Source organism: Engraulis encrasicolus, chromosome 22 (genome assembly GCF_034702125.1).
Source record: "Engraulis encrasicolus isolate BLACKSEA-1 chromosome 22, IST_EnEncr_1.0, whole genome shotgun sequence".
NCBI classification, from domain to species: domain Eukaryota; kingdom Metazoa; phylum Chordata; class Actinopteri; order Clupeiformes; family Engraulidae; genus Engraulis; species Engraulis encrasicolus.
This window is the reverse complement of record NC_085878.1, coordinates 10,481,952-10,502,478: the sequence shown is the minus strand read 5'-3', so window position 1 is coordinate 10,502,478 and position 20,527 is coordinate 10,481,952. Positions and strand designations below refer to the sequence as shown.

The window sequence follows — 20,527 nt, the reverse complement described above, 5'->3', positions numbered from 1 at the left end:
CTACTGTTACCATTTCAGATTGTGTCAAATTAATGAACCGAAATGAAACTGGCTGATGTATCCAGCTAGACCTCACCCGCAACCACTAGCCAATCCAACGTCATCATACCTTTCCTCTTTGACGAGTGCACCCATGTACTTCACAAGCTCAGGTCTCTCTCAACTTTTTCTACTCAGAAAGACAAATACCCACGTTAGGAAAGACTACAGCAATATCTTCTGATGGGGTAGCTGCTAAAGATTACTACTGACCCAGGTGTTTTTCATTCAAATTAATTTACTGCAACTAAGCTTAGCTACTGGACAACTTCTTGACAAAGAAAGCACATTTAGTTCCTCAATTTGAACTCGGATGAGTCAAACAGCACTTATGTAACAAAAAACAACATATCTCCGAAAAGCTGCCATTATTTTTTAATAAACTGACCCTTGCTTAGCTTGGGCTAACTTTGGAACCAAGAAGAGACAAAGAAGTGGTTTTGAAATCTGTAAAGCCAAGATTCTCAGCTTACACCTGAATGCCTAGCACCGAATATTCTGTGGCTGTTGAAAAAATGTCGAAAATTGTCTGCATTGCTGGCACTCTAGCGGCAAACTTCCAAACACAGCGTGGCATTCTATGTGTTGTGTTAAGTGGGTGGGCCATCGCTGGGTGCACCATCGCCATGCAATTAAGTGGGTGCAATAAGGCTGGGCGATATTGAGAAAAACAATAATCTCGATGAGTGTCTGCTATATCTCGATATACGATATATATCTCGATATCTATGCAAGGGAAAAAAAAAACCACGAAATTCAGCAAAGGTTTTTCTTTTTATTTAAGTGCAAACAGCTCATTTTTGCAATTGAGGAGTCAGACCACAGATTTGAGTGTTGGTACTTTGACTACAACAACAAACTCCTTTGGTATGGAAGTCAGAGCAGACCCTTTACAATGGTCAAAATCACACCCAATCACAACTGCTTGAAACGCTGCTGAAATTTTCAATAGCTGGTTTTATCTACCCTAATGTCTTCTGTGGTCGAGAAACATATCCTGTTTGCTGTAACTCCAACAATTCTTCGGGAAGCAACTCAAGCCATCCCTTGGAAAGTTCTGCTAAACATCTACCGATATATCTGGTCTTCACCAATCCATCCATATTGTTCCAAACACTGAACAGAAATGGTTACTGGCAAACACCTGGCCTCTTTATTATAAGCAGCATATCTTGCTTTGAGGGCATAGGCATGCATTATTTCAATGGTAACAACAGTTCTCCACTGTAGCTTGGAGAAGTCCAACGGTTGCTGATTATTCAAGCAAGGTTTTGAGGAGTCAATATTTTATACATATTTGAAATTTGACACCACCTGGATTTCCCTAAAGATGGCACAACGGAGAAGCCAAAACCACTCAACCAAGCTAATTAACGTGGGAGGCTTTGGCATCTGACGGCATGCTGAACAGTGCTTACAGTGCGCTCTCCCTTTTCACAAATTAATAAAAAACAAAACATATGACATGTGCGTCATCATGTCATTGATTTTAGAGGTGCTCCGATTGCTCGGCTGCCGATCATGACCGGCCGATAATGGCCAAAAATAGCCTGATCGGTGATCGGAAAAACATGCCGATCAAAAAACCGATCGAGAGATATTAAATTCCTCACGCAACCATTTGCCTTTACACCTGGCGCTGCATGTAGGCTCGGCGCTGGCTCTGCACAGCTGCAACTGCACCAAAAGAAGGCATCTTTGCTTGTCTATAACTTTTCGCCATTCCCCCCTTCATTTCCACCATTCATAACCATATCTGCATCAACAATGATCTGATTTTCCGATCCATGCGCCGTTTACCTGACAATGTAATTTGCGATTGAGTAGCCTACTCGCCAGTGAGCCATGTTACGTTATAACCTGTGTAGTTGCCGTGGTCAGCACGCGACAACTTCACGTTGTCAGCACAAACATGTCAATTATTGTTTTCAAAGTTGTAATTGGCAGTCAGTCGATTAGTTTGATAGTCGCTGAAACACCACACGGCGACAGATGTGGTTAAAACTTGAGAGAGAGATTCAGAACGGTAGTGGAGCACTGCAACTGTGTACGGTGACAGAGAGGGGAGGGGCTCTCCTCACGAGGCTGCTCATTTAAAGCGACAGGTTGTTTTTTTTCTCGTATGTGAAAGACTATTTGATGTAATGTTTCAGTTTCAATTCAATCTTAAATAGTTTAGTTATTCTATGCAATAACTTATACATTGATTAATACTGTAGACTGTATTACCAACACTAGTCTGAAAGATAATAATAATAATAATAATAATAATAATAATAATAATAATAATAATAATAATAATAATAATAATAATGATAATAATGATAATAATAGCCTAATAATAGACATGTGCAAATTAAGATTGATTGGTTTATGGGCAGAAATGGTATTCAATAAGGATAATTAATAGGCTATTAAAAAAATAGGAAATCATTTTTGTGATCGGCAATGATCGGTAATCGGCAGATAAGGATTTTTGGTGATCGGTATCGGTGATCGGACCCAAAAAATGGTGATCGGAGCACCTCTAATTGATTTTCTGCCTTTTGCCTTTCCAGATCATCCTCTATAACCCATCTGTGTATTAATTGCAGCAGCAATGCTGAACAGGAGCACCAAAACGCTTGCCTGATTTTCATAGACTTCAGATCAAGTACCGCGATTCTGTTCTGACCAGGACTATAACGATTAGTGTTTCCAAATGGCCTGGTTAACCTGCCTCCCTTGGCTTGCTACTGGTTGAGGGCTGTGCCGAAGTTTAAACCAAACATTTCTTAGTCCCAATAGAACATCTCTGCTTAAACCACGTCACTGCCTTGAACACGCCTCTACCCAGGACGGTTGGAAATGCTCAGTTGATTGGTTCCAGACAAAGTGGGTGGAGTTTCCCGCTGTGGAGGGAACGGAATCCTCATACACAAGCTCCTGGCCCTAGTGTGTGTAGCTGAGCAGAAGGTGTTGCGTCACCACCAGGGCGGAGCACGGGTACCAAAACGCTTCTCAAAGTGCAAGTGCAGCCCAAACAAGGCCCTTCAATTCCTCCTTCAGTTATGGGAGGTCAGCATCCATGCTGACTGCGTGGATCAGCGTGGCATAAAGAAATACAATGTTACAACTTCTGCATAACTTCCCACATTATCCTGAGGTGCTGACATGTATCAATTCCAAGACTCTGGCAACAAGTGACTGTGTAAGGCAGGAGGCCCTTAGACTGCGTTCCTCTGACCCTGAAATCCCACAGGTTCAACCAGGGATTACCTCCAGCTAGCTGTGCCCTTAAACGGCAGAGATCAGGCGTGCATAGAGGGCTCAAACACATGCGGCATCTCAAGTAATATTACGGCTAACTAAACAGTCTAATGGGTCAATTCCACTGTCGATGCAATCAGCAATTAAGAAAGAAAACACTTGAAATAGCTAGTAAGAAGTATGCATGAAAAATCTCTAGGCTTTGATTTTATGACAGAAAAAAAACACTCACAGTGATAAGACAATTAGGCTGGGACATGACACCGACAGCCCAAGACACTTGTTCCTAGTCGTACATCAACATCAAAGCGAGTTGAGCTGCTACTGGCTGGCTTGTTATCAGCCACATGGCCTCCTTCAGTAAAGCATGTCTCAGGCAGGTGCTGTAGAGAGAAACCCTCACAGGGGGCTCTGGGGCCCGGGATCTCTGGCAGCCTTCCCAGTCGGAGCTCCGGCCGGGTTCCCAGCCAGTCCCACCCGTGTGCTTGCTGGACTCACTACCCCCTCAAGATAACCTGCTTTCCCCCGTTGCCTATAATTAACTTAATCCCAGTCGCACTAACAGAGTAATTGAAAGTCCCTAGCACTTGCTGCGCAGCAGTGGACTTGCTGGCAAACACCCTGTTGAAACAGCAGGCTATGGCCAAAGCTTATTTCGGACTGTCTTACAAGACTGCCCATTGCTCTGGAATACGATTTTGTCTGCATATAAGGGAATTTTAAAAGGGGCATTCAAAGGGTTAATTTCTGTGTCATTTGAACATACAGTACAAATTTGTCCATGAATACCTTATTGTGTCTGATGCACTCTTAAGTTATGATTTCAATGTCTGTGGGTGCTGTGTGTTTTGTTGGAGTAGAGTGGATGATGGGGTTAAAGGGTGACACAAGCCCACTTGTCCGCTCCCGGACTGGGCCGATAATCCTGCCTTCGGCCTCGCTCACACAGGGGAGGTGAAAAAGGGGAGGCACAGAGAGAAAAGAAAGTGCAGCCCAAGCAACATGTAACTCTTTGCTGAACGGCGCGAGCCACAATGCTGAACCGGCACTACAAGTGGACAAACAGGGTGGCCTAATCCAACGGCCTCTGGGCGGCTAATCACGATCACAACAGAAAGAATGTCCCTTTGCCCCTTGCTGCAGGCATGCCACACGTACCATACTAAGCCCCCTTGCTGTTCGCATGGAGTGGGGGGATTACCTCAAATTAGCCATCTGTATTATTTCCATGGGCTCCTGTGGCAACACGCGCTACCTTTTCTTTCTCTTTTTTTTTTAAACTGAACGAGGAGTCACTATTGGGAGGGGAGCAGGGGGCAAGGTTCATACAATGGGCAGCGTCATTAGAGTCTGTTGGGGAGCCGAGAGGGGATGACATCATACAAACTCACAGCAGGGTTCGAGGTAAGGGGTAAGTGAAAAAGAATGAACGGAGATGTTAAGTGAGCCGTGTGCTTCTCTGCATCGCTCTGTCCCATGCATATAGGCCAGCTAGATGTCGAAATCATCCATCAGCACCCTGTCAACATCAGATTCTCAAACATACACACTTTTTACAAGCTATGTTCACTTCCACTGACAGATGGAGTTACTCTGATCTAGACTGGTCTTACTGAACAAAACTTTAATTTTGCAATAAAAAAGTCTGACCATATTAATAGCATGGTCGCCTTTTCAGTTTACTCCGAAAACAAGAAGCAGATCAAAGTACCAACAACTGCTGTGACACAACCGATCAAGGTGTGCAGGCTCCTTTTAGCCGTTATCATTTTCACTACCACGTGCTTGGCAGGAAACTGGGTGGGTTGAACGGCAGCACAGCATGTAAAACTCACACTGAGGGGAAAAGTGGTTTCACAGGATTTTCTGGTTACAACCAATTGCTCCCACGATCCAATACAGTGTCTGCAATACGGCCATGCCTCCTCAAACCTTCTCTTCTCCAAACATGGAATGTTTCTCACACACAAATTAAAGCTGAATCCTGCATACCCTATATCACCGTATGGATGCTGAAAGAAAGCAAAAAAACTAGGCTATGTCAGTTACAGTGACGAGGTGACTTACAAATGCTTTAGTATACAAACAATGCATCACCTCTTTCAAACTTTGCCACAAACCTGCTTGGTACACAACCACATTTGCATTCAAGCAAAGGATAACAGTAGCAAACATTACAACTGTTATTACTGTTCCATTCCATGCATATATGCTTGAAATATCCATAGTCTCCGCTCATATTGAATATTGACAAATCTACAAGACACTGATCTTAAATTTAAATCTACAGACAACTTAAGGAGTTTTACACAGTCCACCAGGTACGCCTTATTCCATGTCTGACCATAACCAAACTCAATTCTTCAGCATTTGGGAGCTCTTAAAGTGTGCCACCACCTTCAGTTAACCATCCTCTCCTCTTAGTTATTCAGCAACTGAGTGCTTCTCAATTCTAGATTAGACACTCAACAGGCACCCACCCCCTTTTACCACCTCATGTGACGCATGAGACAACCCAGCATTGCCACATCTCTGTAAATTATGTTTCGCAAACTGACAAACTTGGTCACAAACCATTAAGACATCCACACACAGATGTGTGTGAAGAGCGAGAGGCCAGAGGCATCTGCCTAACTGGGGACTGCCATTCATTTCAAGCATGCCATGTGGTCACTTAAGAACTATTGTTTATCTAATGCAGAATTCCACAGAGCAGCAGATACACATCTACCCATGAAGACTGTTTAGCTTGTATGGCTTATAATAGTTCACAGTGAATGCCTCTCATTCCATTACAGCCAAATAAACTATGTCTAATAGTAGTTGTGGCAAGCTTCGATGACATGACCAAGTCAGTTGTCAAATTAGTGCACACCAAACCAAGGCTCGTGCCGCCATGTGTAAAAACGAAACCAAAATTGTTTTAGAATGAAAAAGGCAGCACAGTCTTCACAAAATCGTTGCAGGGAACACCCATGGTGGTAAGCCAGGCCATGGAAGAGGGGGGCAAATGACTGATAAAGCTGCTCATTTCAACAGGTTTGTTAAACATTGTTCACAGTAATTCAACAGTGTGAGTTTCCAGAGGTAAAAAACGAGGTGGCTGTGTTTTGATTTTTTTTTTCTTGTAAAAGAAAAAGAAACAAAGAAAATGCCTCCAAGTGATGCAGTCACTGTTACTAAAAGTCTATGCATGTCACCAGAAAAAAAGCAAAGCGGTGGGCTGCAATTGTATCATAGGAGGGGGATGGGTGATCAACTATGATTCAGCTGAATTCTGTTGCAGGGTACAATTAGTTAACATGTTACACCAACTGCGTGCACGCTTGCATCACGCTTCAATATCAAAGGGCAGGAAGCAATATTGCCATCTCAGATAAGGTCGTACACATATGTGTAACCAATCAAATGAGAAAATTTGATGTGGAGGGGCAATGCATCACCATGCATTAGCTAGCCGACTCAGGTGGCTTTAGCTAGCATGCTAACGAGATCCGAGCCATCATAACAGATAAACACTATTTGCCACACATTTGCCGCCCAGCACTAGCGGGATAGGTTGTAATGGTGCAAGCCAGCATAATTGTTGAATTTATATATTTAAATCAAAGTACACAGCTAGTGGGTAACATTAGTTGAGAAGCATAATGGAGGTTATGCATTAGACAGGAACCACCAATTCGCGTTAAGTTAATGCCAACTTCTACCTGAAGTTTCTGTTCTATGCTGGCAGACCATATGATGTGCAAGACGTGCTCCGATTATGGACAATAAGTCGATCATACAAAAGTTGTTTGTGAACCTTAACTGAGAAATAATATAATAGTAAGCCAGATAGCGCCATGACGTTACCATTTCTGCACTTCAACATGGGGGTAGACTTTCTGGTGTAGCAAGCATCTTATCAGACAATGCATGATCAAATTCTTAACACGTAGTTTCACATGCCTATCAATCTGTACAATTAATCAGCTGTCATCGGAAGCTTTAAGTGGCACAGGAGTATCGTCTCGTGTCTCTGGACTGTTAGCTCGTGAGACAAGCACGTTATTGCCTTTACTGTCCATGGCATTTGGCTAGTGGTGGCTAGCAAGCGTGCAAAAAAACGATGGTACTTTGACAGACAGTAGACATCAACAGTCTAAGTCGATGCAACCAGAATGGCCAACAATTAGAATCACTGTTCAGCGACACATTGATTGAGTGTAATTTCAGGATGGCTAGAATGCTTATTCCAAAGGCCTCATGACATGCACTCTATCGGCGGATTTTGAATGGATTTCGACAGAAGACCGCCCCCATAATCAACAGGCCCACTGTATGTCATTAGCAAGCCACACCACCTGCAACCCCGCGGAAACAGCTAGAAATCATGAATTAAAACAACGCTTTCAAACGACACCTGTCAAACACAAAAAACAACTCTGCTCTCTGTACATAAAAGCACGTGCGTCTCATGGGACAATCTTCCCTCAGTTACCTTCTTATTGCCTAGAAGGCAAATGTTCCTTTAGCTAGCGTTAACCTGCTAATGAAAATCTGCTGTAGGATAAGAGGGCCTACCACAGCAATAGAGCAGGTGGGCTAGTCTTTACTCACGCAGCAGAGCAAAGGGCAGACGACTAACATTTAGCAAGTGAAATGACACACTGGCCAGTATCATCCGCGTTATATATCCGTACAATACTACTTTTACTCCAGTGTGTTTAAACCACACATATGGTTGTTAGCTTGCTAAGCGTTAGCTGGCTAGCTAGCGAGCTAATTTGAATAAGCAAGGCTTGTCCGGCCTGCACCATGCTGGTGATTCAATGGGAAATGGGTTTTCTAAAACCAAGGCAAGTATCGACGAGCCTCTTCCTCAGTTACGCAAATGCATTGTTGAAAGATAGAAAAAACATGGTACATACAACTTATTGACACTTTAACATTGAACTGATGTTACAGTAAGGTGCACTTTGACTGTCAGCTAACGTTAAGTTTTCTGTACCTGGTTACTGCGCGAAGCCATGCTCCCGGTGAGATTTCCTTCTCCTCAATTAGAAGATGAATATTCTCGCGGGGAATATGTCAAATGGTGGTGTAATAAGTACAACAAAGCACGTCCTACAGCGACATTGTGGTAATTTTACAAACTCTGGTCTGACAGTGGTGATATTCGAGTACTGTTCAACTACTCCAGCATATCACGCTGTTTCCTCTCCCGTCGCCGCCATCTTTGTCTCGCCTCTTCGCACAGTGGCCTGTAGCAACCCAATGTAAGTAGGCTGCCGGATGTGAGTGCCCGGATATCCGCCCGAGTATTTACGTCTATTTTACCTCAGCTACTCGCGTTCGGTCGTGTATTTACGACAGTTTAACCTCAGCTACTTAATTTCGGTCCGATTTGAGTCTGACTGAAGATGGAAGGGACATAGGTGCCGTGCGTAAAGAGCCCACCGCACATCGCCGTTTCGGCGACACCAGAAAGTTCCTTGATCTCCCAATCAAAAGAATAGGCCCTGTGACATCAAAATAATAATAAAAAAAGTATACAATGAAATTATAACTTAAAACCGAATTGATTTGGGTGTGAAAATTAAACTGTCTCAACCGGGCACCCAAAGGGAATTCATCAAAAGATAACGGCGTTACTTTCTCGTCGGCATTGTGTTTATTATCCAGGAGGACTGAGCTGAAAACTGCAGCAGTCACCTTGCACAGTTCTAGCTGCTCTGAAGCACGTGCGTGTCTAAGCAAATCATCCTGCCCATTCGCAATGTTAAATAAAAAGTTTTGCACAAGGCTATAGTCTAAAATAGACACTGGAATAGCCCGTTTCGGAAGGCATTAAAGTCACGAGTTTACCCAGTCTAAATGTAGCTAGCACCTGGGAAGTTTCTGAGTTTTACTCCTTACATTAGTGAAACATAATATCAGGATATCCAACAAGTTAAAAGAATATCTGGGCATAACATTTAAAAGTGTCAGTGCAGAATTAAACTGGGCGCTGAATATAAATATTGGAGCCATTCTCCCTCCGTGTCTAGATACAGTCAGAGGCGCGCGCGCACGCTCTTATTTCTGTATGAAACGGTCACAACATCAGAGGACCTTCGTGGTGGAGGATACTTGCGGCGGGGGCCGAGACCACGGGACACTCTTAATATTATTGATGGGACAGACCATGCGCGATACTTTACCCGGTCTAAATGTAGCCCTCGAAAAGTTATGCCGCATAGGCCTATTGTGCAGATTAATGCCAAGAACACGTGAAACTGAGTTTAGGCCTACCCAGTCTAAATGTAGCTAGCACCCGGGAAGTTTCTGAGTTTTACTCCTTACATTAGTGAAACATAATATCAGGATATCCAACAAGTTAAAAGAATATCTGGGCATAACATTTAAAAGTGTCAGTGCAGAATTAAACTGGGCGCTGAATATAAATATTGGAGCCATTCTCCCTCCGTGTCTAGATACAGTCAGAGGCGCGCGCGCACGCTCTTATTTCTGTATTATATGAAAATATCCTAAAACGGTCACAACATCAGAGGACCTTCGTGGTGGAGGATACTTGCGGCGGGGGCCGAGACCGAGTTGTTACGGGACACTCTTAATATTATTGAAGGGACAGACCATGCTCGATACTTTACCCGGTCTAAAATGTAGCACTCGAAAAGTTATGCCGCATAGGCCTATTGTGCAGATTGATGCCAAGAACACGTGAAACTAGGCGCATTGGAGACTAGAGCCTATAATTTAGACATAGCCTATTCATTTGATTGTGCTACGTAAACTTAAAAGTGTCAGTACAGAATCAAGCGGGACGCTGAAGTATTGGAGTATTCGTGTCCGGTGGATATTGTGCAGACGTGTGCGCACGCACAACTAATTTATCTCCCAAATCTTTGCTAATCAAGCCTCCGATCTGAAAAAAGACACGGGCCCTCAGGATAACCGTTTACACGAGCTGTTTAAATAAGATGCACGTTCTTCATGACATGGCATGCTTTGGCCACCCAATTCAACATGACTGCATTCGCACATATCGTTTAAACATCCATGATGGAATTGTCACTCTTAATGTGCAAGTATTGGATATGAAAAAAAGATCCTAAAACGGTCACAACACCAGAGGACCCGTGGTGGTGTGGTGGATATTTGCCGCGGGGACCGAGGCCGAGTTGTTACGGTAGGCTACAATCATACTATAGAAGGGAGGCGACACAGCGCGACTCACATAGGGTAGCTGTGGTACCGCAAAGCATTCCTGATGACGGAAATGAATGCAAATGCATGCAAATACTCGGGCGGATATCCGGGCACTCACATCCAGCAGCCTACTTACATTGGGTTGCTACAGTGGCCCGCGCGCGCAGAATGGCTAGTGTGCCTGGATGAAGGCGCGTGCGTCTACGTCCAAGTAGGTGGAGAGTAAAATTGACGCACAAGTTTGAGCTAGAGTGGCGGCTGTTTACAAAACACAATCCTGCCAAGATGTATTCTGATCATTAGTATAAACAGTTTCTGTTAATCTGCCTTGAGTGATAAAATATAGCATGTTTACACACACTGGCACGCAGTGAACAGACTTCGTGTGATGGCATGAGGTGATGTCCGGCTATCAATAACTAAATGTCATAAATATTCCAAGTTATTGAGGTGCACTGCCCATATCTGATCATTTCGAGTAATAGGCTAATATGAGGGTATGCGAGAGATCACAGGCTGTACTGCCAAAGCTCCACCTTCTTTGGTACTGCTCAGCTTTGGCAGACCAGGAGATGGCAGAGCTACATCGTGAAATATTTCAAGACAGTTTTAATAAATGACAACGTGCCAACGTGGACTGTAATACGTTTCTCATGGAACTTGTTAAACTGATGCAAACAGCGATAACATCAATATTATAAAATAGTTGCTACAGTCAAAGCAGAGGTTACCAGCAACTTTTTTTATTATAGCTTTTGGGAATGCATGAAAGGGTTCCCTCCGTGTAGAAGAGAACTCTATGGTCCTCTGCTCCCCTCCCATTGCCTCCACCCACGCACACAAACCTCTCACATTGGTTATGATGAGAGGAGGGGAGGTCTTGCAGTTACACTGGCCAGGTAGGCAGGAGGAGCATCGAGCGCAGCACTTTAAAAAGGAAGTGTTACTAAATTTGGGGTTAATAACTAAAATCAAAGGTAGGCTACGTAATCGTTTACCCTTTATGCTTCGATTGTTTTCGCTAGAGCTTGCGTGTGTTTCGAAAGACTATGGACGATACGATATTTGTCTTCCGTAGGCCTATCAGGTGGTGGAGGTTATAGCACGGATTTGTTATTTCCTTGTTATGAGACTCCAGAAGCTGTGTGCAAAACAGAGAAAATCTCGATGAAATATAGACCTAATTGCATTTCAGTAATCAACGTTGTTGTGTTTAGCTTGCATTTTGGCCTAGTTGGAGGTTTTAATTCCCCACAGTAACTAAATCATAGGACATGGGCTTGGCTGAATGCATTCCAAGAAGAGTGTTGGAATTAGTCATTGTCCTGCTGGCTGCTTACTGTTACTACATCAGGACATAGTGTGATTGATTTAGCTTAATAAATGGGTGATTGATATGTCGCTTAAATTCTGCCACTTCATTTGAGTTTACCTCTGACTGCCTGCCTACCTGCTGTAGGTGTGTCACCTACCTATCAATGTCAACCTTTCCTCCCCAAGTTTGCCACAATGCCAGAACCGGACAGGTATCACAGAAGGGATGATTACCGCCATAAAAGCAGAGACAGAGAAGACTCTTCTTACTACCCAAGGGACGACGAGCGACAATATGAGAGGAGAGATGGGAGAGACCAAAGGACTGAGAGGAACCACAGGGATAGGACTCACGCCGACAGGAACTATTCTGAGAAGGAGAGGGATGCCTACCCTCATTCTGACAGCCACTACCATGACTCTCATCATGGCCAAGATCACCAGGGTCATCCAAGACAGTAAGTAAAGGTCACAAACTACAGTATTCCTGTAGCACTGCATGTGAAATCCCATTGGCATTGTGACACAGCACTCCATAGCACACAAGTGTTCACTGCACACTACACACAACAAAATTGCATTTATGTCTCACCCGTGCAAGGGGGATGCCCCCAATGGCGCCCCAAGGAAGCAGTGCGGAGGGACGATACCATGCTCAGGGTACCTCAGTCATGGAGGAGGATGGGGGAGAGCACTGGTTAATTACTTCCCCCACCAACCTGGCGGGCGGTAGTTGAACCGGCAACCTTTGGGATACAAGTCTGACGCCCTAACTGCCTACCCATGACTGCCCTTAAATGCATATGACATTAGTGGACATGAGATTTCATTGATGATGATTGCCATGATGGTATGCTGTTTGATAGTCATATCATACACATCACCACAATGTAATGGTTTCCAAACTGGGGTCGAGACCCCTAGGGGAGTCATGGACCAAATGGATGGCTTGCATAAAACCCATATCCATGTACTGTATGTATGTATACATGTCTGATATTGCGAAAAACAATACTGACTTGTATTGTTCATATGTGTATTACTGTTTATACCTTTCATGTGGTAAATTCAAAATGAAGGTTTAGCAACATTAACCCTTTGATGCCTAAGGCACCTGCAAAAAAAGGGTGCTGAATGCCTGAGCCCTTTTTAAAAAAAAGCTGCCCTCAGCCTATAAAAACCTAAATATCTCAGCTTCTGAAGCACATAAAAATATGCACTAAGTTGCATTTAAACGCTAAGACCCTCATCTTTCATTAGAATGCATTCATTCATCTCAAGCAAACAGACATTTTTAGTAAAGTTGTCTCAAATCTCATGTGCCTGAATGTTGCGTAATGCAGCTCCAGGCGCGAGGGCCAATGTTGCGCAATGCAACATCAGGCATCAATGGGTTAATGGACAAAAAAGTGTAAGGCCTTTGGAATACAATGGGGCAGGGGGACTGGCATAAATATTCTAAAGTACAGAAGTGGGTCCCAGAAAATGTATGGGAACCACTGTCGTAATGTATTGTCATACACTATGTATTATGCGGATACGTTTTATAGATGATGATATGTGTATATGGTTTTATTTCATCCTTTTTTAGGTATAATGAAAGTCCCATGTCCTCCCTCAACCAGTATGAGCCACCACATGAAGAGGCAATGTACAACTTCAGATACATGGCGACTTCAAGAGGTATGGACATTGTTGTAACCCAGAGAGACTGGATAAGAATAATATTCTGGTTAACTCTGGTTAACCTATAGTTTTTTTTCTCTCAGCACTGTGTTTTAAATGTTTCATTCATATGTGATTGCTATTTTGGCCATTCAGGAATCTGTCAGGTAGGGGAGGCCTTCCTCAACCTGTTGATCATCATCTGCGCCGGGGTTTCCCACGCTACCGCCGGGCAGTACCGTGACCTGGCCAGCCTGGGTGGCATCTACCACTACTACTTCGGAGGTCATTCATTATTGTTATTATTATATGACATATTACTATATTAAAGTGAAAGTGAAAGCCCATTGGGAAACTCCAACTCCCATTGTCATTGTGACACAGCACTCCACAGCACACAAGTGAACACTGCACACTGCACACAACGAAATTGCATTCATGCCTCACCCGTGCAAGGGGGCAGCCCTCAGTGGCGCCCCATGGGGAGCAGTGCGGTGGGACGGTACCATGCTCAGGGTACCTCAGTCATGGAGGAGGATGGGGAGAGCACTGGTTGATTACTCCCCCCACCAACCTGGCGGGTCGGGAGTCGAACCGGCAACCTCTGGGATGCAAGTCTGAAGCCCTAACCGCTCACCCATGACTTATTATATTATGTATTACTCTTAGCTGATGCTTTTTAATCCAAAGCGATTTACAGACATTTCAGCTGTTTGTTATAGTCCCGGGAGTAATGTGGGGTAAAGTGCCTTGCTCAAGGCCATTTCAGCCATGGATGGAGGCGTAGTAGGGAGTGGAGTAAGGGCAGGATACGAATCTGCAACCCTGTGATCTAGAGTCCAACCCTCTAACCATTACACCACGGTTGCCCACAGGTGCCAACGCCTTCACCGGAGCGGAGGCCGAGCGGGTGAAGCTGCTCGACAAACAGTTCTACGAGCTCAAGCTGCCCCCTTACATATTCAGCATGGCCGCCGGTGGGGCGCTGATGTGTTACGCCCTGGCCATGCTGGCTCTGGGCATCTTCCGCGTGCCGTTCCGTTGGCCGGTGGCCCTGCTGGTGGAGGCCATCTTGAACGGGCTGATCGGACTGGGCTACATCCCCGCCGTGGCGTTTTACTTCATCAAGCTTCAGGAGACCTACAACCACCCCATTTGTAAGGAGAGGGAGAAGCTGTACAAGAGCAAAAATCACCAAGGCTTTGAATGTGCCTACCACGGGGCGGATATCGCTGGAGGCCTGTTTGGGGTGCTGGGGGTGATCATTTTCCCTCTTGGTGCACTGCTGGCCGTCAAGGCTTTCAGGGCAGTCAGAGAACGCAAGAAGCAGAGGGAGCTGGACAACAACCAGTTGTAGAAGGAGGTCCTGCTTGTAGACGAAGAATACACCAAGCTATCTGTTACTGGAAATTTAACACACACATGTGATGGACAGAATATACTGTATGTTAAACTACACACACTACATTCACATTATACACATATCATTACAATATTGGAGTTGGAGAACAATCAGTTGTAAAAGGAAGTCATTCTCCAGCACATCTGTTTACTGTAGACAATTGAACAAGAAAACACTGAGCAACATATCTGTTACTGGGAATTTGACACTTACAGGTGATGGACAGAATATGAACATTTAACTACACACTACACATTGCAAACCATTACACAGTTGCTACGTTTACAAGAAACTTTTCATTCTGAATTAACTGAATAAAGCTTAATTCTGCTTTGAAAATGTCATGTAAACACCTCTTAATTTGGAATTAAAGGACAGATCAAAGCAAACTCAACAGAGCTATTTAATTCTGAATTATTAATTCAGAATGAAAAACATCATGTAAACGTAGTGAGTTAATGGAGTTTCAATTTCATATCTGCAATACAGTGTGAGCCACACCATTTGTTTTGAAAGGTCAAGAAGTGGTATTTACTCCTTAAGTCTTGTTACAATCTTGAGGCCTAATGATTTTCAACTCAGTTTCTGACTACCATTTATGTGGATACTGTATCAGTTTAAAACTTAACTTATGAACTGTGAAGACACGTAGGTTACATGTGTGCTGATAATATATGTTTTATAGTTTTTTATATGTACAAACTTTCACTTTTAATATTGTTAACATGTCATTTTTTAAAACTCTCTCTTCCAAATGTTTTTTTTACTTTTCTTAACTCGCATATTGAACATGGCATAGCTGTACCAAAACAATACCATAAAGATTTTTATAAACTGGTTAAACACAAATAATCCATTGTCTTAAACGTTTATTTCTCTGCTAGCGGATATAAAACCCTAAACACATGAGTGAAACTGGATCAGTAAAGTGCAATGTGAGAAGAATTGTAGCCTTATCTGACCTAACCGGTTTGTTCTCTTTTCAAATGCACTAGTCTAGCCAGAGTTTTGCTAACATACAACAGCCCAGATTTCCCCAGGACTAGCACATATAGGCCTGGAAATGGTAGTAACAACTGATGTACCGTATGTAATATTTACATAGAATCACAATTACGAACGTATACTTAATATCCCAATCCTTTCTTAACAGTTATAGTGCAAAATATCTGTTGATCAATGATACTTCAGTTGATTCAGCTTAACCAAATCAGACCAGTATGTGGCTCACTATGCAATGATTTAAGTCATTTGAAGATGTATGTCAGAACTTACTTTTTTCCCCATGCTTTTTACTTATTCAAACATGATGCCTCTACTCTACTGCAATGTTCAGTATTTTGCATCACATGGTATTTGATTTGATATTGCATATCAGTGTACATAGTGTTGTTTTGTATTGTAGCACCCGTTGTGGCATAGGCTGTGTTATTAAACACAGCGTGACATTGTCACACACTCATAATCCAAGCCAGTCAGAGATTTAATGTTGCTAGAAAAAGAGGAAGGTGTGTTGCAGGGTTTCTCCCAGCACTTACAGTTAAGGCGGCCCACAACAAACACCTGCTGCCTTGACTAGGTCCCCTAAAACAATAGAGATTTTACAGCATAATCTATTTAATTGTCACGGATACCAGCTAAACCCCCACACACCTTGAGAAAACAGATGTTCTGTGGGAAACACTGTTGGCTTTTGAGTTTAAATAGGAGCCTTTTTGTTAGAGCGAATGCACTGAGCTCTAAAATACCTGGATAAAGCATGTCATAAGGCTGAAATGAAGTGTACTTAGAAATCAGTGCCGCTGTGCAGTGCTGCTCAATCAAGGGTGTGCTATTAACAAATGATGATGGTGGTAGTGGTGATGATAATAATGGATCATGTGGATGATTATTCACTAGTATCATTGTTTACATGTATAACAAATGACTTTATCTTGTCCTTGTATTCTTACAAAAATAGAGAAGACACTGGAATTTCACAGTATAAATTTTTATTGCTACTTGGCTGAAAAGTTAATTAAAAATACAGCTTTTCTGCTCAAAACTATTCATAGCAGCATCTCCCAAAAAGAAATAAGGACCACCATCCATTCCCAAAATCCAAAGGAGCATGAGTTGAGCAGACAAACGGCGAAAGTGCTCTCTTTTCTGTCCTCTTTCTAAACCATAAAACAACAAATTATTTCCTAAACCTATCGCATCAAAATTGGAACAGAACTGAAATCAATTCCGCATTTATCTGCATGCTAAAATATAAACATAAAAATATCATATGTTCCAAAACAATGCCTTATAAACAATAATTGTTATCTGTACAAAGTAATCACATTTTTTTCATATATATTTTATATAATATGTATTCATTTATATTGGGCATGCTTCAGACATTAAATACATTAATAATTAGTATCTTAAACAAAAGATATATCTGGATGGGTGACAATACGCCACAGAATTCCCACATTTCTATATTTTGTACTGGAGGACCTATAAATTTGCATGAAATAATGAAGTACAAAAATAAACCTCAGCTTCTTGGCATTGAGAGAAAATATTCAAGCATCTCTAGAAAAAAAGAATATACAGAAATGATGGTGAGATCAAACTTTGGTCACATGGGAAGCAACTGAAACATCTTCTACACTTGTTTTGTTAAGAATGAATGCCGATAAGACATACGTCAATGACAAACCATGGGACATTTTGTTTCTGACGGACACAAGTTCACAATTCATGTCATTCAAATACTCATGTCAAACGGACATACAGTATATACACACACATAAACACAGATGTCAAAAATAAGTAAGCACACATATTGTTAGTGTGATCTCTTTTTCGGAAGGGGGTCATAGTAACCTCCAAGACCCGGTAAGAGAGCAAATTAAGGGATTTCTGAAGAACTTTAAATAAGGGTAAATAAATTGTACTTCTACTATTTCCATGAAAAACAAGCTGGCACTCTTTCCCACTGTTAACTCAAAGTCTACAAACACATTACCTCAGCTTCTCTTGACACTTGGTTCTTGTTCAGTAGTTTTGTTTCCTCAAAAATTAAAGGGAAATTCTCTAGCACTGGTTCGTATAAACAGTACCCTGTTTTCCTTCGATGAAATTGTGTCCAAACAAATATATTTCCCTCAAAACAGCCATGCCTAACATTCTTTATGGTGCTCTAATACGAGTTCATATTTCAGCTCTGAGAGAGAGAGAGAGAGAGAGAGAGAGAGAGAGAGAGAGAGAGAGAGAGATAGAGAAAGAGAAAGAGAGCGAAAGAGAGAGCCCAACGGTAAACATAAAGTTGCCAGTTGTATGTGGCTATAGTTCTGTACATGTACCAATTTGAGTAATGCAACTTGATGGGCATTTGGCTGAAAGAGAACACACGCAACACAGACACATGAAGTGGACCTGAAACAGTGGCATGAAGAACTCCTGGCCAAACTACATAGTCAAAAGGGCTAAGCACAGAGGCAAGTAGCTTGCACATCAAAAGCGACATTTATGCGATGACAAATAAAAAACGTGTTTCACAGGAGTGATGAGAATGTTGTCAACAATGGAACACAAGTTTGCAGTTAATACACACACCTCTGACACGCACACACACACACACACAAACAGAGTTATACAGTATGTGCACACATACTGTATTTACAGAGTGCTCAGTTGCGCTTCATTTTCAACGAACACTAAAAACATCCTCCTGTTTGGAGGTCACAAAAATCTGGCCTCTTCAGTATAGTATATACACACGCACACAAACGTCACACACGCCTCCAGTATGTTGCATATATCAAGTTAAGGAGCAATGCTCGCCGTAATTGTAACATCTCTATAATAATCGTACTGTGGTAGCCAAAACAGTTAGATGGCCACCATCTCAGACTTGCAGTGAATAGTTCTCCTCTCGACCACCAGGCTCACCCAAAGAGACGCAGGTTAGCAGCTCATGTCCATTCACCATTGGTTTCATGAGACACCGACAACTAGATATTAAAGATGTGTATGTACTACTGTATGTGTGCAATTAGTCTCCTGCTTAAACTTAATATACTGTCTGGCTGGTATTTGGCAAGTGAATTCTCTTCATTGAGCCTCTTCTATATTTGAATAGGTAATAGGACTAGATGTGTGTGTGTGTCAATGAGCTGTGTCAATGAGCTGTGTCTGTGGCTGAGAGCAAGTGTTCCAAGCCAAACAGGTAGCATGACTCAACAACTAAAGCTCTAGCAATAAGCAAAAAAATGCCTAGCTTTCTTGCACTTAAAAAATGGTGTCTTTTGGCTTTCTTGTACAGGCATCACTCTTGAAATGCTCCAAGGGCAATGCACTAGCCCCAGGAGTGACTGACACGTGTGAACTTTGATCACGTAGGTGTCATACCATTTGCCACATTCACTTACTTACTCAATATATACTGCACTGTATATTCGTTCAGTAATCTACTTTCTCTTAGAGAAGATTGAATGTGTTTGACCACGATGGGCCACAACAACCGCAACTCAAAACCTATGAGTTCCTGTGCATTGCAACAAAATCCCTAATATTCCATACTCAAATATATTAATAATATGTATATAGATTTCTTTCAACTATGTACAGTGCTTTTGAGGGGTAAGATCCTTTCAAACAAACAATTAAATACACAACCTCAAAACGAAGAATTACGTATATGAATAACATAAAAGTGTGGTAGTATGGTGAAAAGCAGTCCTATGATATGTCCTGTGTATGTTCACAACGAGGTTTGTTGTACTGTATGACTTGTAATGAAAAATGCCCCTAACTGACTGTAAGGTCAACCTTAAGGCTAACTGACAAGCTTTAAAGAGAAGCTGTGCATGTCAAACCTATTCAATTCAGTCAACTTTCATAAAATCTCTAACACAGTAGTGGTCAAACATCTAGGTCCTTCTCATCATCATAAAATAACTTTCCTCTTTCAACTGTGCTTCACAATTTGGCCTCAGCAAAACCAGGCAGAGAATAAAGCGCAAAGGTCGAAATTGTGGTGGATTCAAGCATGGGTTCCTCATCAGCTGTGAAGGACAACTATGGGGAGACCCTAGTATTCCTATCCAACTGGGTTGCAATAGCCACTGGCCCTCATTCACAGTGTCCATAACAAAGCTCTGATATACTTCCTCGAAATACACACACAGACATGCACGCTCTCTCTCTCTCTCTCTCTCTCTCTCTCTCTCTCTCTCTCTCTCTCTCTCTCTCTCTCTCTCTCTCTCTCTCCCCCGCCCTCTACTACTCTGCTCTATCTATCCCTCTCATGTGAATATCCTGCTTATGTAGTAGATGGGCCACACACCACATGCACATGACCTTTGGAACTTCTGTGTAATGTAGTGTGATCTGCAATCTGCAATATCATTGTACCGTGCAAAGAAATTTGACTGAGATAATCAATATCGGTCCCCAGCCAAGAGAGAGTTGTACAAGGAAAGATTGAGTCATGAGACCTGTTCTGTGTGAATGTTCTGAGGTGTTACAATATTTTGGCACATTTATGAATTGGAAAAAAAAATCTTGAGTGCTGATACACCCAATTCAGACAACGAGGCCTCTGCTCTAAAGCTAAAAAAAATAGTGTGACTGTTGAGTCATTTCTCACCTATTCATTGATGCAGGTATCACCTTTACTTACACTACTTT

The 20,527-nt window shown here is 42.5% G+C and overlaps 2 protein-coding genes across 5 annotated transcripts in view; one reads left to right on the top strand and one right to left on the bottom strand.

Moving 5' to 3' along the window:
* Nucleotides 1-8,526, bottom strand: part of usp10 (ubiquitin specific peptidase 10) — a 31,952-nt gene extending 23,426 nt beyond the window's left edge. For both annotated transcript variants that reach the window (XM_063188573.1, XM_063188574.1), the window contains exon 1: nt 8,279-8,526. In XM_063188573.1, coding sequence (XP_063044643.1) covers nt 8,279-8,299 — 21 coding nt within the window. In that variant the 5' untranslated portion in view covers nt 8,300-8,526. The remainder of the gene's footprint in view (nt 1-8,278) is intronic.
* Nucleotides 8,527-11,269: 2,743 nt separating this feature from the next.
* marveld3 (MARVEL domain containing 3) lies at nt 11,270-15,750 on the top strand. Of its 3 annotated transcripts, none has more exons than XM_063188577.1 (5): nt 11,270-11,456; nt 11,939-12,251; nt 13,385-13,476; nt 13,615-13,743; nt 14,334-15,750. In XM_063188577.1, the coding sequence occupies exons 1-5, from the start codon at nt 11,279-11,281 to the stop codon at nt 14,813-14,815; spliced, it is 1,194 nt and encodes a 397-aa protein (XP_063044647.1). In that variant the 5' UTR covers nt 11,270-11,278; the 3' UTR covers nt 14,816-15,750. The 3 variants fall into 3 exon arrangements, with proteins under 3 accessions (XP_063044647.1, XP_063044648.1, XP_063044649.1); XM_063188578.1 differs by having other exon boundaries at nt 11,271-11,456; nt 11,980-12,251; XM_063188579.1 differs by having other exon boundaries at nt 11,355-11,378; nt 11,980-12,251.
* Nucleotides 15,751-20,527: the final 4,777 nt, after the last annotated feature.